Source organism: Caenorhabditis remanei, chromosome II (genome assembly GCF_010183535.1).
Source record: "Caenorhabditis remanei strain PX506 chromosome II, whole genome shotgun sequence".
In the NCBI taxonomy this organism is placed as follows: domain Eukaryota; kingdom Metazoa; phylum Nematoda; class Chromadorea; order Rhabditida; family Rhabditidae; genus Caenorhabditis; species Caenorhabditis remanei.
Genome location: NC_071329.1, coordinates 11,621,841 through 11,637,415, shown reverse-complemented (window position 1 = coordinate 11,637,415; position 15,575 = coordinate 11,621,841). Strand labels below are relative to the sequence as shown.

General features: G+C 39.3%; 7 protein-coding genes across 7 annotated transcripts; 3 read left to right on the top strand and 4 right to left on the bottom strand.

The window, feature by feature from the left end:
• Positions 1 to 603: 603 nt before the first annotated feature.
• Positions 604 to 4,917, top strand: GCK72_006174 (uncharacterized protein; the record flags this gene model as incomplete). The annotated part of the gene is made up of 8 exons (XM_053725507.1): positions 604 to 681; positions 727 to 1,676; positions 1,721 to 1,948; positions 2,001 to 2,791; positions 2,840 to 3,310; positions 3,357 to 3,594; positions 3,639 to 3,982; positions 4,031 to 4,917. 8 exons carry the CDS (start codon positions 604 to 606, stop codon positions 4,915 to 4,917), a joined length of 3,987 nt encoding a protein of 1,328 aa, XP_053589701.1.
• Positions 4,918 to 5,150: 233 nt separating this feature from the next.
• On the bottom strand, positions 5,151 to 5,925 carry GCK72_006173 (uncharacterized protein; the record flags this gene model as incomplete). The annotated part of the gene is made up of 3 exons (XM_053725506.1): positions 5,151 to 5,392; positions 5,448 to 5,602; positions 5,663 to 5,925. 3 exons carry the CDS (start codon positions 5,923 to 5,925, stop codon positions 5,151 to 5,153), a joined length of 660 nt encoding a protein of 219 aa, XP_053589700.1.
• Positions 5,926 to 6,563: 638 nt separating this feature from the next.
• GCK72_006172 (uncharacterized protein) lies at positions 6,564 to 9,981 on the bottom strand (the record flags this gene model as incomplete). The annotated part of the gene is made up of 11 exons (XM_053725505.1): positions 6,564 to 6,856; positions 6,911 to 7,078; positions 7,129 to 7,361; positions 7,410 to 7,798; positions 7,844 to 8,062; positions 8,110 to 8,337; positions 8,390 to 8,622; positions 8,669 to 8,871; positions 8,917 to 9,443; positions 9,488 to 9,778; positions 9,826 to 9,981. The coding sequence occupies 11 exons, from the start codon at positions 9,979 to 9,981 to the stop codon at positions 6,564 to 6,566; spliced, it is 2,940 nt and encodes a 979-aa protein (XP_053589699.1).
• Positions 9,982 to 10,823: 842 nt separating this feature from the next.
• On the bottom strand, positions 10,824 to 12,186 carry GCK72_006171 (uncharacterized protein; the record flags this gene model as incomplete). Its single annotated transcript, XM_003113873.2, has 7 exons — positions 10,824 to 11,237; positions 11,290 to 11,381; positions 11,425 to 11,539; positions 11,583 to 11,717; positions 11,762 to 11,920; positions 11,965 to 12,071; positions 12,123 to 12,186. 7 exons carry the CDS (start codon positions 12,184 to 12,186, stop codon positions 10,824 to 10,826), a joined length of 1,086 nt encoding a protein of 361 aa, XP_003113921.2.
• A 246-nt stretch (positions 12,187 to 12,432) lies between these two features.
• Positions 12,433 to 13,459, top strand: GCK72_006170 (uncharacterized protein; the record flags this gene model as incomplete). Its single annotated transcript, XM_003113409.2, has 4 exons — positions 12,433 to 12,492; positions 12,545 to 12,684; positions 12,963 to 13,306; positions 13,362 to 13,459. The coding sequence occupies 4 exons, from the start codon at positions 12,433 to 12,435 to the stop codon at positions 13,457 to 13,459; spliced, it is 642 nt and encodes a 213-aa protein (XP_003113457.2).
• Positions 13,460 to 14,411: 952 nt separating this feature from the next.
• Positions 14,412 to 15,261, top strand: GCK72_006169 (uncharacterized protein; the record flags this gene model as incomplete). Its single annotated transcript, XM_003113464.2, has 3 exons — positions 14,412 to 14,702; positions 14,749 to 15,009; positions 15,109 to 15,261. The coding sequence occupies 3 exons, from the start codon at positions 14,412 to 14,414 to the stop codon at positions 15,259 to 15,261; spliced, it is 705 nt and encodes a 234-aa protein (XP_003113512.1).
• On the bottom strand, positions 14,769 to 15,285 carry GCK72_006168 (uncharacterized protein; the record flags this gene model as incomplete). The annotated part of the gene is made up of 2 exons (XM_053725504.1): positions 14,769 to 15,139; positions 15,186 to 15,285. 2 exons carry the CDS (start codon positions 15,283 to 15,285, stop codon positions 14,769 to 14,771), a joined length of 471 nt encoding a protein of 156 aa, XP_053589698.1.
• Between the last annotated feature and the right edge of the window lie 290 nt (positions 15,286 to 15,575).

Below are 15,575 nucleotides of genomic sequence, written 5' to 3'. Positions count from 1 at the left end.
TTTAACATCGAAATCTATAATATTGCTCTCTAAAACATATATTTGATTATTCGAATTATTCAATCTGATAAAAAAAAACTTTAAACTGTAATATTCACGGTTTAAAAGAATATTCGATAGTCAAAAAGAATAAAAATTTAAATAAATTGCATTGGCCTAGAATATGCATCGGCCGCGGAGCCCAGCCGGCCGTGTTCTCCTCCTAGGAAACTCGCCGTTCTTTGTCACCATGCCTCCTTTTGTGTTAAAGTTTCTTTTTGTCGGCAGCTGACGTTTTATTTCTTGCAGAGAACTTTGGGCCAAAAATAAGAGAAGAAGTAGATAAATAGCCGATCAATAACCGCTCGCCTAAACGATATTTTGAATCATTTTGTTCGCATAAATGATAGTGATAAGAAACGGGCAGCGTATTAGCTATTTATCATTTTGTCGCTTTTCAACTCGATCACTGTCCACTCAGCATTTCCAGAAAACTCCGTTGTTGTTGGCAGTGGTGGGTAACATGACTATAAATAACAAACCTTTTATCTAGAATGTTTCATTATGGAATTCTTCAGTTCTTATTTCGAATTTCAGCGTCCAAAGGTTGCATCAAGATTCAAAATGACGTCTTCCCCTCCAGAAATCGTCCCTCAGCAACCTCTGGATGCTCTGCTTCTTAACAAAACAGATACTGAACAGGTATTAAAACTAGTTTTTATAAACAAATATCCATAATGTTTTCAGGATATGTTCCTTACCAAGTACCCAACTTACGACGGAAGAGACATACTGATTGCTATCCTCGACACTGGAGTCGACCCTTCTTTGCCTGGAATGCAAGTAACAACAACTGGAGAGCGAAAAATGTTTGATGTTATCGACTGTTCTGGAGCTGGTGATGTGGACACTTCAACGACGAGAACAGTCAAAGATAAAGTCATTGAGGGATTGTCAGGACGGAAGCTAACCATCCCCGACAAATGGAAATGCCCAACGGGAGTATTTCATGTGGGAATAAAACCGATTTTTGAGTTATACACCAAAGGAGTCAAGACTCGAGTCATCAGTGAACGGAAAGAAGATGTGGTAACTCCATCCCATAACCTCTCAGCAGCAGAAGCGTTGAAACAACTAACCGAACATGAAAAACTAGTTGGAGGAACGAGTGACAAGATTTCGGATAAATGGGACAGAGAAGATCTTGCTTGCAAAGTTGATTTCTTGAAATCAATGTCATCCGTTTCTGATATTGGCCCTGTCGCTGATGTCGTGACATGGCATGATGGAGAATCATGGAATGTTTGCATTGATACTTCGTTCCGCGGCCGATTAGGAATGTGCAATGTGCTGGGTTCTTTCCGAGAAACTGGTGATTACGCTTATCTTACTGATAAAGATTCGGTTGTTTACACTGTGAGAGTCAGCCCCGATGGAAATCTAACTGAAATTGCTGTCCCCTCTGGTGCTCACGGTAGCCATGTCGCAGGAATTGCCGCTGCAAACTACCCAGATAACCCACAGAAGAATGGTTTGGCTCCAGGTGCCAAGATTCTCTCATTGAACATTGGAGATCATCGACTTGGAGCTATGGAAACAGGACAGGCGATGACACGAGCATTCAATTTGTGTGCAGAGCTTAAAGTTGATGTTATCAATATGTCATTCGGTGAAGGAACTCATTTGCCTGATGTCGGGTTAGTAATGTGGATAGTAAGACTTTATAATCGTTATTTTTCAGACGGGTCATTGAAGAAGCTCGGAGATTGATCGATCGGAAAGATGTGATTTATGTGTGTTCTGCTGGAAATCAAGGACCTGCTTTGTCCACAGTTGGTGCCCCAGGAGGAACGACAACTGGTGTTATCGGAATCGGGGCTTACCTGACCGCCGAATCTGCTGATACACTTTATGGAGTTTACAAGCCAGTCGACAGCAATATCTATCCCTGGAGCTCGAGAGGGCCATGGTGAGTTTCTAATAAGTCTTAACGAGGCCTAAATCTCAATTTGTGTTTTTAGTCAGGACGGTAAACTGGGAGTCAGCCTTGTAGCCCCAGCCGCTGCTTTCGCTGGTGTTCCTCAATACTGTCGCCAAAGCATGCAAATGATGAATGGAACCAGCATGAGTTCCCCAAATGCGGCTGGTAATGTCGCATGCATGCTTTCTGGTTTGAAACAACAAAATCTGAAATGGACGCCCTACACAGTCCGTATGGCACTTGAGAACACTGCTTTTCCTCTTCCAAATATAGATTCTTTCTCACAAGGACAAGGAATGATCAAGATTGCTACCGCATTTGAAAAACTTTCGGAAATGTTGGCCAACAAAGTATTCCCATCTCGATTGACGCATTTCGAGGTTAAAGTTTCCGATCATTGCAAAAAGTCGAAAGGAATTTACATTCGAGAGCCAAACTGGAACGGACCACAAGAATTCACCATTGGAGTGGAGCCGATTTTCCAAAATCATCAGACAGATGATAACTTGCCTGCTATCAGTTTTGAAAAACAAGTTATTCTTCAATCAACAGCCCCATGGGTGTCTCATCCTCAAACTATGTTTGTTGTTGCACAGGAAAGAACAATGGTAGTGACCGTGGATGCTTCCAAGGCACCGAAAGGAGCGAGCTATACCGAAATCGTTGGAATCGACACAGCTGATCCATCTCTGGGACCAATCTTCCGCATTCCAATCACTGTCATCATTCCTGAAAAGGTTGCCGTTGATCAATTTACTTCTAAGATCGTTGGAAAATCGGGCGTATCTGAACGACGGTTCGTACAAATTCCATCTTGGGCTACAAGTGCAAGTGAGTTTTCTAGAAACTACCGTATCCAATAAAATAAGTGAATTCCAGAAATCACCCTGAAATCTTCGAATAAAGATGAAATGGATAGATTCACTCTGCATACTGTATATATCGAGGATGACAAGTGCTCACGGAATACTGAAACTCAGAAGATTCAAGGTCCAATTGGCAATGAATGGAGCAAGTCAATCACTGTTCAAGGTGGAAAAACGTTAGAAGCATGCGTTGTTCGTCCCTGGTCTCGAGGGAAGACACCAGTTGATATCGACATGATAATCGACTTCTTCGGGGTCCAGAAACCGAGTTCAATTGCACTTATTCATGGAGCAACAAGTTGTCCAATTCGAATTCAAGCTGCCCCAACAAAAGGAATTGATATCGCTCCAGCCATTGCATTGAAATCGCTAGTAGTGTCATTGAAGCCACAATCTGCAAAAGTTGAAGCACTTGGGCCTCGTGACCTCTTCCTTACTTCTGGACTTCAGGTCAATAGGCTCCTCCTCACTTATCAATTGAAAAGTTAGTAATGATGTATGTTTCAAACTTAAAAATTTCGATATTGCAGTTCAAAAATCAAGCGAGGTGCAGCTTCAATTCGCTGGACTCACTTCGTATTTATACGAATCGCCAGTTGACTGTGTGCTGTTCCAAATTTTCGGAGCAAATAAATCCTATGTCGGCGCAGCATCTTCGTACCCGGATAGATGGACACAAAAACTCGAGAAGGGAGAATACACTATTCAATCTCAAATCAGACATCCGGATGAACAAGTTTTGCAAGGATTGAAAGAGATTCCTCTGCTGTGAGTTCAGAATCCAATCAATTTTATACGAACATCCTTTTTAGCGTACATTCAAAGTTAGGAAGCAAGGTTTCTGTTGAGTTGGCCGCTTCCGCCAGTGATGCATTAATGGGAAAAGAGAGCAAGTTTTCGGGAAAAGCTCTACTTCCAAGCCAAGAAATGACAATTTACGCGATGAATGTTGCTGATGACAAACTTCCTAAAAATATCATTCTAACCAGTGGTAGTTTCCTGACTGGAACATTCTCCGCTCTTAAAGATTCCGATTTGAGTGCTGTTGATAAATCAGAAGTGATCTACTATCTCAGTGAATACTCTACTCGTGCCGCAAAAGGTCTTTCAATGGTGACAACAAAAAAAGACAAGAATCAAAAAGAAGAAATGACTGGTGAGTGGTTACTGAAAAGTGATGCAAACATTTTTGTAATTTTTACAGAAGCCATTCGTGATTTGGAAGTTTCATGGGTTCCAAAATTGACTGATGAGAAAGCGGCCAAGGAGTTTTTCGATACCTGCCTTCAAAAGTACCCGGATCATCTCCCACTTCTTCAAAATCGTGTCAAGCAACTCATGCAAACGAAGCTTTCGGATCAGACCACCGAGAATATACAGAAAGTTGTCGAGCTGTGTGCTAAAATTCTTGAAATTACAAAGCCTAATGAAGTTCTCCAGTTCCTTTCTGTCAAACAAGAACATGATGATGATATTCTAACTGTGGAAAAGTGGCTGGCAGTGACAGGAGGAAACGAGGAGCAACGGAAAGATGCTGCGAAAGTGGTCTCGAGTTTCAATGATCGTAAGAGTGCCACGATCCTCGCATTGCAAGCTCTTGCGTCATTGGAGCAAGACTTGGAAATGCGGAAAAGTGCTAAGAATATTCCAGCAAGTATTCAATACGGAGGAGGGACGCCTTTGATTTTCGGTGGAAAGCAAGGAGAAGTTATCAATAAGAAGTCGGATAACTTTGACGCTCTGAAAACCAAAGCTGAACAAATTGATGCTGTCGTTTCGGAAGAATTGAAGAAGTTGGATGCTCATTGGACTGGAAATCAATTCTACGTCAAGCTTCTTGTTTGGCTATCTGCTGATGACTCGAAAACTGCATTGATTTCTGCGAAACATGCTGCAGCTCTCGGTCAATTCGGAAGATGTGCCAAGATGCTCAACAAAGCAGGAGATGAGCTCAAGGCATCAGCAACCGATTCTCAAGCTGTGGATTCGACGTTGGCGGAAGTTTGCGAGAACCAGGAGTGGAATCATCTTTCCACATACTTCAAAAATTTGGCTCTCATCAAAAATCGTTCGTCTTTCAGACTTTTCTAATTAGTTTTTCCCAGTGAATAATCGCGGGTTTTTCCCTGTACTATATTTCCAAAGATGTTTTCGAAATATTTCACATGTAACAAATAAAGTTGAATTATTTTTTTAAAAAAATCTTCGAGATCAAAAGAACAACTTCCTGGTAAAACAGAACAAGATCAATAAAAATACGTTTGTAGATTTCGATGAATTAACACAGGGCATGTATTCACAAAAGTTCCATCCTGTCATTTGAGTTAGAATCTTCTGATATTGACAGTATGATTTGACACCACTCTTTCCACATGACTTCCGAACAACTGCCCGTTCGCATTGTGTTGCACTAGAAACTGAGCTGAAAATATTCTGGAATAAACAGATGTCTCAACTGAAACAACGAACTCGCAAGATCCGACTTCTAAAACAGAACATTCTGTGTAGATTGTGTCAGTCAAATCATTCAAACTGACTGCTTGCATACATTCATAGTAAGCGACAACTGAAAATATTTCAGAGACTATTGGTATCTAAACGGTTTCAATCAATGGACTCACAATCAGCTCCATAATCACAATAAAACTGAAGGAATGCAGTTTGAGAAATGTAATATGCTGCATTAGATTCAGAACCAAATATCGCATTGAATGTGTTATAATTGAGACAACTGTCGATGACGTCACTGTGACAATGACGAAGAGCGGAATAACTACTGTAATAGGTCTTGTTGAGCAGTATTTCATAACTCGGATACTGTAATTGTCTCACTCACCTACACATTCCAGTAGCATCATATCGGATACTTTTGAATGGATCATCTTCTGCTGAAGGTAGACTAGTCACGTTCAATCCATATGAAATAAACATATTGATGTAACATTGTTGAAGAACTTGATCTTGATCAACACTACAGTTATGAAGAGCTCTTTCATTTCCAGCAACTGTTTGTTTCACGAGTCCTCCTAAATCGACATCGAGAGATTTCAATTCAGGAATAACGAATATGAGAATAATAATGAACGATGGTAATGACATCACAATTTTTCATGAAGGAAGTCACTTCTGAGTTTCGAAAAATGTTTAGTCTGAAACAGAATTGAAAAAAAGAATCGTAAAATGCCGTCACCGGTCGCCAACCGTTTATAGCTTTTCGGGAGGTTGAAATGTGTTTATCAATTTGATGTCCGTAATGCCGTGTCTTCAGTTTACGGTCCTAATCAATTACTTCTGATATCAAGCATGATATTCCTCATGACAACGCCTTTAGAAACTTCTTCGTCGTTTGGAGGTTGATGGAAATTCGCTGTAGAAGCAGGGCTTGGATGTATTCTCATGCCCGATCCTTCAATTTACCTAGAATCACATTAGTTTTATTCGAACTTAAATGAAAATAAAATCTCTTTGCAAGAATTTTTTGAAACCTTCTGAAAAAATATTTCAATTTCATCAGAGAATGTTCCATACCAGCTACAGCTTCGACACAATTTATCATATCTTTTTCAAGATATGTCTTGTTTTTCAGCGGATATGGCGCAATTTTTGATTTTAGAAAATTCCACTGTTTGTATTTCTTGTATTTTAAAAAATTGTTCTATCAATTTTATTTATTTTTGAATAGAATAAAACCAGATAAAAATCGGACCCGAACGTTAAAAAACTAGATGAAAACGACTCTATTGATAGGATTCAATTGGTGGACACGTGCAGACCAAGTTGCGATCTCCGTATTGATCATCTACCCTTCCAACTGTTGGCCATGCCTTGTGAGAGCACCAAGGTTTCGGGAACGCTGCCAATTCACGAGAATATGGCATATTCCACGTGTCAGATGTCACTTTCTCCAATGTGTGTGGTGCCATTTTCAATGGATTCAAGTGCTTATCGAGTGTTCCGTTCTCAACTTGACGGATCTCTTCACGGATGGCAAGAAGAGCATCGACAAGTCTGTCCATTTCTCCTTTGTCTTCTGTAAATTCGGAATGAAGTGCTTGATTTTGTTTTTTTTTTCAGAAATTCTAACCTGATTCAGTTGGCTCAATCATAAGACAATCATGAACTGGCCACGACATTGTAGGTGAATGGAAACCGTAGTCCATCAATCGTTTTGCGATGTCAACAACTTCAATTCCGTGCTTTTTGAATGGTTTGCAATCCATAATAAACTCGTGAGCTACAAGACCTTGTTCATCTGAAATTCCATTTTCTATCTACTGCACTACAGGATGATATCAAACAAACCTTTGTACACAATACGGTACTCGTTCTCCAATCGTTTCGCCATGTAGTTAGCATTGAGAATAGCAACTTGAGATGCTTCACGAAGTCCAGTGGCTCCCATCATACGGATATAAGCCCAAGTGATTGCGAGAATACTGGCTGATCCATATGGTGCAGAGGCAACGGATCCAGCTTTACGACCTTGAACAGGGATGACAGAATGACCTGGGAGGAATGGAGCAAGATGCTTTTTACTGAAATTATAGCATGTTGAGACAATCTAGCTGAAAAAAGTGACATACACTCCAATTGGTCCGACACCTGGACCACCTCCTCCGTGTGGAATACAGAATGTTTTGTGAAGATTCAAATGTGACACGTCACTACCGTAGTCTCCTGGACGACACAGTCCAACTTGAGCATTCATGTTGGCTCCATCCAAATAAACTTGTCCTCCGTGCTCGTGAACTTTATCACAAACATCGCGAATGGAAGATTCGAAAACTCCATGAGTAGATGGGTAGGTGACCATTATAGCAGCCAACTGGTTAGAGTATTTCTCTGCCTTTGCTGCCAAATCCTTATAATTGATGTTTCCGTGGTGATCTGAATCCACAACGACCACTTTCATGTTTGCCATCTGAGCTGATGCTGGATTTGTTCCATGAGCAGATGTTGGAATGAGACAAATCTGAAAATGTTTGATTCAATAACAATATCATCTCAAAATATCTACATTTCTCTGCTCTTGTCCTTTGTGAATCAAATAATTACGAATGGCAAGTAGCCCAGCATATTCTCCGTTGGCTCCAGAATTTGGTTGAAGACTGAAGTTGTCGTATCCAGTGATTTCACAGAGCCAATGTTCGAGATCTCCGAATATTTGACTGTATCCTTTAGCTTGTTCAATTGGGGCAAATGGATGGATTGAAGACAGTGTTGGCCATGTGATTGGCTGAAAAATCAAAATGTAAGTAGCTACTGGTATCCATCAAAACTCACGATAAGTTCAGCAGAAGCATTCAATTTCATGGTACAACTACCAAGTGGAATCATTGAATGAACAAGTGATACATCCTTATTCTCCAATCTTTTCATATAACGAACAAGCTGTTGCTCACTGTGATAAGTATTGAATACTGGATGTTGGAGGAAGAGAGAAGATCGAGAGTGTGGGGAGTTTCCAATCAAAGGACAAGCTACTTCCCAACGTTCCTCACGAAGTTTCGTCTAAAAATTAAAATATTTTGAGATGTGGAACTTTCAAAAAAAAAAAACCAACCACATCCTTTTCAGTTGTTCCGTTGAATGTATAGATAATATCCATCAAATCTTCAGACTTGACAGTCTCATCGAGTGATACTCCAACATCTCCATTGTCGTAGAATCGGAAATTCATCTTCATTTCTTCAGCTCTCTTCTTCAATTCCTCGAGAGCTTCTCCGTTCTTCAGACGAACTTTCAAAGTGTCAAAATATTCTTTGTGCACGATTTCGTGACCGGCGTTTCTGAGGTCTGAAACAAAATTATACTAGAATTGAGCACAACACACAAAACTTACGAGTAGCGAGATAAGCAGTTGATTTATGAATTCCTCTGGCGATTTCAGTGAGTCTCTGTGGTCCATGGTAAACTGCATACATTGCAGACATATTGGCAAGAAGTGCTTGAGCAGTACAGATGTTACTTGTTGCTTTGTCACGACGAATATGTTGTTCACGAGTTTGGAGAGCCAAACGGAGAGCACGATTTCCATTTGCATCTCTATTTAAAAGAAAGAATTCAAGAAAATCTCAGAGTAAAACTCACTTAGTAACTCCAATGATTCTTCCTGGCATATTTCTTCCCAACGCATTCTTCGAATCGTTCTTTGCAACTGCCATGAATCCAGCGTGTGGTCCTCCATAACCCAAAGGAACTCCGAATCTTTGAGCTGATCCAACAGCAATATCTGCTCCAAGATCTCCTGGTGAACGGAGAATTGTCAATGACAATAGATCACAAACCATGATGACTATTGATTTATTCTTGTGAGCTTTCTCGATCAACTCATCAAATTGATGAATTCGTCCTTCCGTATTTGGATACTGGACTACTACAGCAGCAACTTTCTCATCGAATTCGAATCCTTCTACAGCGTCACAAACTTCAATATCAATTCCAAGTGGGTCACTACGCGTTTTGATGACATCCAAATTCTGAGGATGGCAGAATGAATCAACAATCACTTTGTTTCTCTTTGTAGTTCTAGCCGCCAATGCAACAGCTTCCGCCGAAGCGGTAGCTTCATCCAGAAGAGATGCGTTTGTAGTTGGAAGTCCAGTCATTTCAGCAATCTGAAATCTCTTGATTGGTTACAAATTCCGAAAACTCAAGTTACCATAGTTTGGAAATTAAGAAGAGATTCAAGTCTTCCTTGAGAAATCTCAGCTTGATACGGAGTGTATTGAGAGATCCATCCAATGTTTTGAAGGATATTTCTAGAGATTACAGCTGGAACAATCGTATCATAGTATCCCATTCCGATATAACTTCTATAGATTTTGTTTTGAGAAGCGATTGCTTCGAGTTCTTTGAGCATTTTGTACTCATCGAGTGGTGCTGGAAGCTCCATTGCCCTTTCGAGTTTGATCATATTTGGGACATTTGTTCCAGTCAGATCGTCGAGATCCTAAAATTTTTTTTTTTGTTTTTCGTTTTCACATAAATTTAACTAACTTTGTATCCAATGAAATCGAGCATTTGCTGTTGTTCCAATCGTCTTGGTCCAATATGTCTATCAACAAATGCGTCATACTGTAGATGACGTGCAATCGTCGGTCTTCGTAGAGCAATTCGACCGGCGGCAAGCAAACCTCTTCCAAAGAGAACCATTTTTTGAGAGGGTTCTTAACTAGTAAAATAGAATTTAGAAATGAGATTTATGATCAATTTTTGAAGAAAAAGGAAAAATGAAAGTTGGGAAACTAGAAGAAGACGTTTGCAAAGTTAGTTGTTTGGCATTCTGCAATCGAAAAAAAAACCAAATAGCATTGAAGAAAAAAATGAGACGATTCCATGTTAAGATGGCAATGCGGGTACATACGACCTCTTATCAGAACGATAAAGTTTTCGACTTTTGATCAAATGATACTTCTGTGAAACAACCAACGCGTGGTTTGTTTCAGATGATGTAAACTTTCTAATGATACAAATCGAAAATCCTTGGAGCCAAAAAAGGAAAATCGGTCTCTGAACTTTCTCATTTAACAAGAGAAAAGCTTATGGACAAAGACGAGAAAGGTGATAAGTGATCATGATGCTGCCAAATTGAATTCAGAATCGATCACCCCACAACGACTGTTATCTTTTACTCCTCCTTCTCTTTCTTCAGCGAGAGCGCCACTGATAACCGAATTGCTTTTGTCTCTGTCTTTCTGATTGTATTTTTCTGCATTTTATTGCAAACTCTTCTCTTTTTCACATACCAAATATATTCGACAAAAGAAAAAAAAAACACACCAAAGGAAGAATAGGGATAAAAAAAGTAAACGAAATTGGAAGGTTAGGAAATGTGGAGTAATCTAGATGGATAGGGAAAGGACACCAAAGTAAAATTCATTTTAAAGGTCAGTGATTTGATTGAGAAGAACGCAGGAGACCATTTGGGTTGGGATTGGGGAACGAGCGCACTGGGCTACAGAAAAAATGATAAAAGTTAGAACTTCGTTATATGATTATTCAGCAGGAGTAGTAGCATCGGAAGTTGATTCTTCAGCAGGAGTAGTAGCATCGGAAGTTGTTTCTTCAGCAGGAGTAGTAGCTTCGGAAGTCGATTCTTCTTGTGCTTCTTCTTGTGCCGTTACGGTCTCGTTGACCTCTTCATCAGTAGGTTTGTTGACGATAACGAATCCTTCATCAACTTGATCTTGTTCATTATCATCTTCTTTACCATCCTTGATTTTTACTGTTGAAGCATTCAGATCACAATCAGCTTTTCTCTTTCGGCAATTCTCTCCTTTCTCCAATTTCAGCAAATCACTCATTATGTTATAGAAAATCTCAGAATCTGGGATCGTTTCGGTTTTCGTGAAGCCTATTTTTAGAAGGAAGATCTGAACACCACTGATTTCAGGTCCCATTGCAGAAATCTGGAAAAAAGTATGTTTATCTATTTTGGGTCATTTCAGAAAAAAAACTTACCCTGACACGTTTGTCAACCCGTTCCAAGAGCATATCTGAGAAGATTTTTGAGTTAATGATGACGCGGAGAGTACCAGATGACGTTCTCGCAACTAAAAACAATGTATTGTGTGAAATAAAAAAGGGAATATTTACCAATACGATGATGCGTCAGGCCCTTTTCCACACGTTTGTTGATTCGAAGAGTGCAAACTCCTTTCTCGGAATACGCATTGCGTGCTTTATCGAATGCCCAAATTTTGCATGGAGCCTGAGAAAATTATTTGATATTTGTTTCTGGGATTTTTATTTACCTGGAAGATATTCGTATCATTTTCCTCTCCAGTGGTAATTTCAACAGCACTTGTTCCAGCGTGTTGCTTCTCGGCTTCTTTTGCTCTTTCCGCTTCTTGTTCAGCTTCTTCTCTGAAGTTTTTCGCTCCATTTTTCTGAAATTGATGATTTTTTGATAATCATTTCAAGTTTCCCATACCTCGTCATCTTTTTTGACGGCAGTTTTGAAGAGCTCGGTTGCCGTCATTGTTTTCTCTTCGGATTCGCCAGACTTCGAAGCTTCTCCGTCCTGTTTCACAACTCTATCAGCAATTTTGGATCCGAAAACGAATTGGGGAGCAGCAGCCTCTTCAACCTCCTGAAAATCGATTAATCGAAATTGGAATCTTCTTTTTCCCTTACCTTCTCTTTCGAGGCAGAAGTATTTTTTGGAATAATATCTCCTAACGATTTCTTATCCAGATGAACATGTGTCACAGTGGAATGAGTAGCCGAGTAGTCTGACTTGCCTGCAAACACACGTGATCAAACCTATATTTTAAAAATTAAATAAAACTCACTTTCTGACCACATTTTCTCTGCTTTTTGTGCTAAAGCTGATGGTTTGAAGAATGGCTTGGACATGACTAAAATTAATTTAGGTAATTGGTTTTAAGCAGAGGAAATTAAAATATTCAATGTTTATGACAGCAGTTGTAAATTTTCGTCGTTCGACACAAGGAACGCGCAAACTCTCGAAAAACGCGCCACCATGGACAGGCTTGCTCTTTCTCATTTTCCGGCGAATTTTTGTCAACTTTTTCCTTTTATCCGAAAAATATGCTTTGAGAAACGATTTCCCAATTTTAACTATCGAATTTTACAGATATAATGTTCTATTTATTGGTTGCATTCCTGTTACTCCTTGGTTACTCCGAAGCCGGAACAGAGGTAGAAGCTATTTAATGAGAATCGTTTACTGGTTAAAACGACAATCTTTCAGGCCAATTTCGAAGACACGAGATGTAGATGTATTTGTCCCAGTCTTCTGAAGTTCCTCGATGTGGCTGAAAATGCAACAGAGAAGTCAGATGGGCTAAAGAGACGGTTCTACACAAAAACCAACATAGAGCCTAGTCACTGGTAGGTATTTATCACTTTCAAATTCATCTGTCTGACATCAATTTACGAGTGTGGATTAATAACTGAACTAGTTGTTCGATTTATTGATAGGTCAGGTATTTACATGCATTGAACATACAATTTCATGTGGATAAACATATCCACAAATTCAAAAAAAAGTTTTTGAGATCTTCTTGCTTTCACAAGAAATCCTTCTCTTCGTAAATGAGTTAACAAACAGTAAAAATCAGAAAACTTAATTTTCAAATTATTTTTTAGTCATTGTACATGTTTTTCAGTAAACCAAATAACATCGTGAAAGATCAAGTCAGCAATCTTGTCGACGAGACACACATGGACGCTTTCCTTGCAAATTGTGACTGCAGATACGAATCGAGGAATACTGTGCTCCTGAAAGTCGTTGTCATTTTCGTGATATGTGTAATCGCAGTTCTCACTGGATATATGGTGTTTCTTATGTGCTTGGATCCCATGCTTCGTAAGAAAAGACTATCAATTAGTTATCAACAACATAATGATGAAATGGAGGATAATATCTTCGCAGCTGCTCCGTCTACAGATGATGAGTCATCCACTGCCAGTAATTCGATGGATACACAAGGAACAACGAGAGCGAGAAGTAGTAAGTGAACCAACCGAACTTTATGATTCTAGCTTTTCCCAAGTATTTTCTACAGATGTTCTCGGAAGAGTCGAGGCCGAGCAAAATCGATGGATGAAGAAAGTTGAAGAACAACGAAGGAACATTTTCGAAGATCACACGATGCTCAATTAGTTAGAGTTTCATTTTAAAATCTTTTCCAAGTTCATAATTTATTTGCGCTGCATGATGTACATTTCTGTCAAATAGTTTGTCACCTTTCACCTTCATAAACACTTTTCTCATTACCATTGAAACAAAGACAGTAAAAATTTCAAAGGGTCAAAGAGAAATAGTGTGGCCAAGATGGATCTCTGCGTCTCTAATCTTTTTTCTCAATGTCCCTGACTCGCTGTTTGTTGTGAGCGGCCCGTCGCGGCGGAAGGAGAGATGAGGAGAAGAATCTCTCCAAGTGCCCACATTTTCCTCTACTTTTTTCGCTTTCGTTTTTTTTTTTTCAATTTTTCAGATCACCCTTTCTTTCGTTTTATCGAATAGCAAGACATGCACTTTTCTGCTATAAAAAACTTTTTCAGTAACAGCTTGGATTGTGTTTTCAAAAACTTTGGTAACAAAAGGTGACAGTTTTGAATTAGCATAATGACGTGGACATTGATGACTAGTCTTTTTTGTTTCGTAACAACTGTTCTTTCAAGTTCAAAAGTATAGGTACAGTAAGAACCACACGTTCATCTTCTTCTTGACAAGCTGAACTCAAAACCATAAGGTTTTCTATTTTTAATCATGGAAGCAACTCACTATCAATGGTCATTTCAAAATATTACTTGTTTTTACAAGCTTGGCACCCAAAATACGTGAAAAATTATATTTTTGTATAAACCTTGTTTTTGTTTCAGCTTCAAACAATTTCCTAATAACTTATCAGTTTTGTTGTCTTTTTCTTCCGGTAAACAATGTCTACATTTATGTCTCTAGACCTCTCATGTATACTTGTATAGTTAATGAGTCGGTGTCCTCCACGCACCGCCCATTTTGGTACACTTCATTTACCCGCCATTTCCGTTCCTTCACTCTTCATAGTTACCTTCCTATTCTTTTCTACTCTCTTTTAAACCATTGATTCAAAATGCCGTTCAAGATGTCGTGGTTCTTCGACCGTATGCATGAGGAAGCTCACAAAATCAAAGAAAAAATCAAGGAGAAGAGCCGTAAAAGAAAGGCTCCAACTGCTGAAGAAGCCATTGGAAATTTGAGAGATGCCGAAGAACTTCTGATTAAGAAGCAAGAATATTTCGAACTTCGTATTGAACAAGAGATTGAAGCAGCCAAGAAACACATGAAAACGAATAAGAAATTGGCATTGGCCGCATTGAGAAGAAAGAAGCATCATGAACAGGAGTTGAGTCGTATTGATGGAGTGAGTGAGCATTTCGGTTGATTCAAATAATTTCTCGTTTTACCAGGTTCTCACGAAATTAGAAGCTCAACGAGGTGCTCTCGAGAATGTTGGAATGCATAATGAAGTCATCGATGTTCTTGGAAAAACAAATGAAACTTTGAAGAAGGAGCATGCCAAGATGGATATTGATAAAGTACACGATTTGATGGATGAGATCGCCGACGGGTTGGCAATTTCTGGAGAACTCAATGAAGCGATCTCGGCCCCAATCGGAGACGTGGCAGATGAAGATGAATTGATGCAAGAGTTACAAGAATTGCAGGATGTGAGTTGTTTTTTGAAGTGATAATTCACAGATTTTAGTTCAGTATGGATTGTATAAACCTCTCTAAATCCTACGTTCATATCAATAATAATTTTGTAGAATGTTGGTGAGATGTCCACCTCAAAACTTCCTGAAGTTCCAACTGAACTACCGGAAGCGCCATCCGGAGAACTGACCCGTGCTGGACGTCGTGGCAAGTTCCGCAAGATGAGTACAATGGAAGAACTGGAGCAGTGGGCCGCATCGAACTAATCTTCTGGATCCAATCGACTTCATTTCAATTCAAAATATTCCATATTATTCGGTACAACACATCTACCATCGTATTATTTTCCTTTTTTGTTGAAAAATTGTCTTTATCTTTGAATATAAATAAAATTGAAATAAATAAACGCATAAAAACGACTGTGAATTCGTCACAGGTCTTTTAAGATAAAAAGAGGATGCGAACAACGTTTTTAGAAGAATAAAAAGATATAAATGCCACTGATACTAGGAGAAATCCTGTTCGTTCCGAGAAGATATGTTATCTCTGTCTTCGCGTTTTTTCGACCTTTTTTCTCACA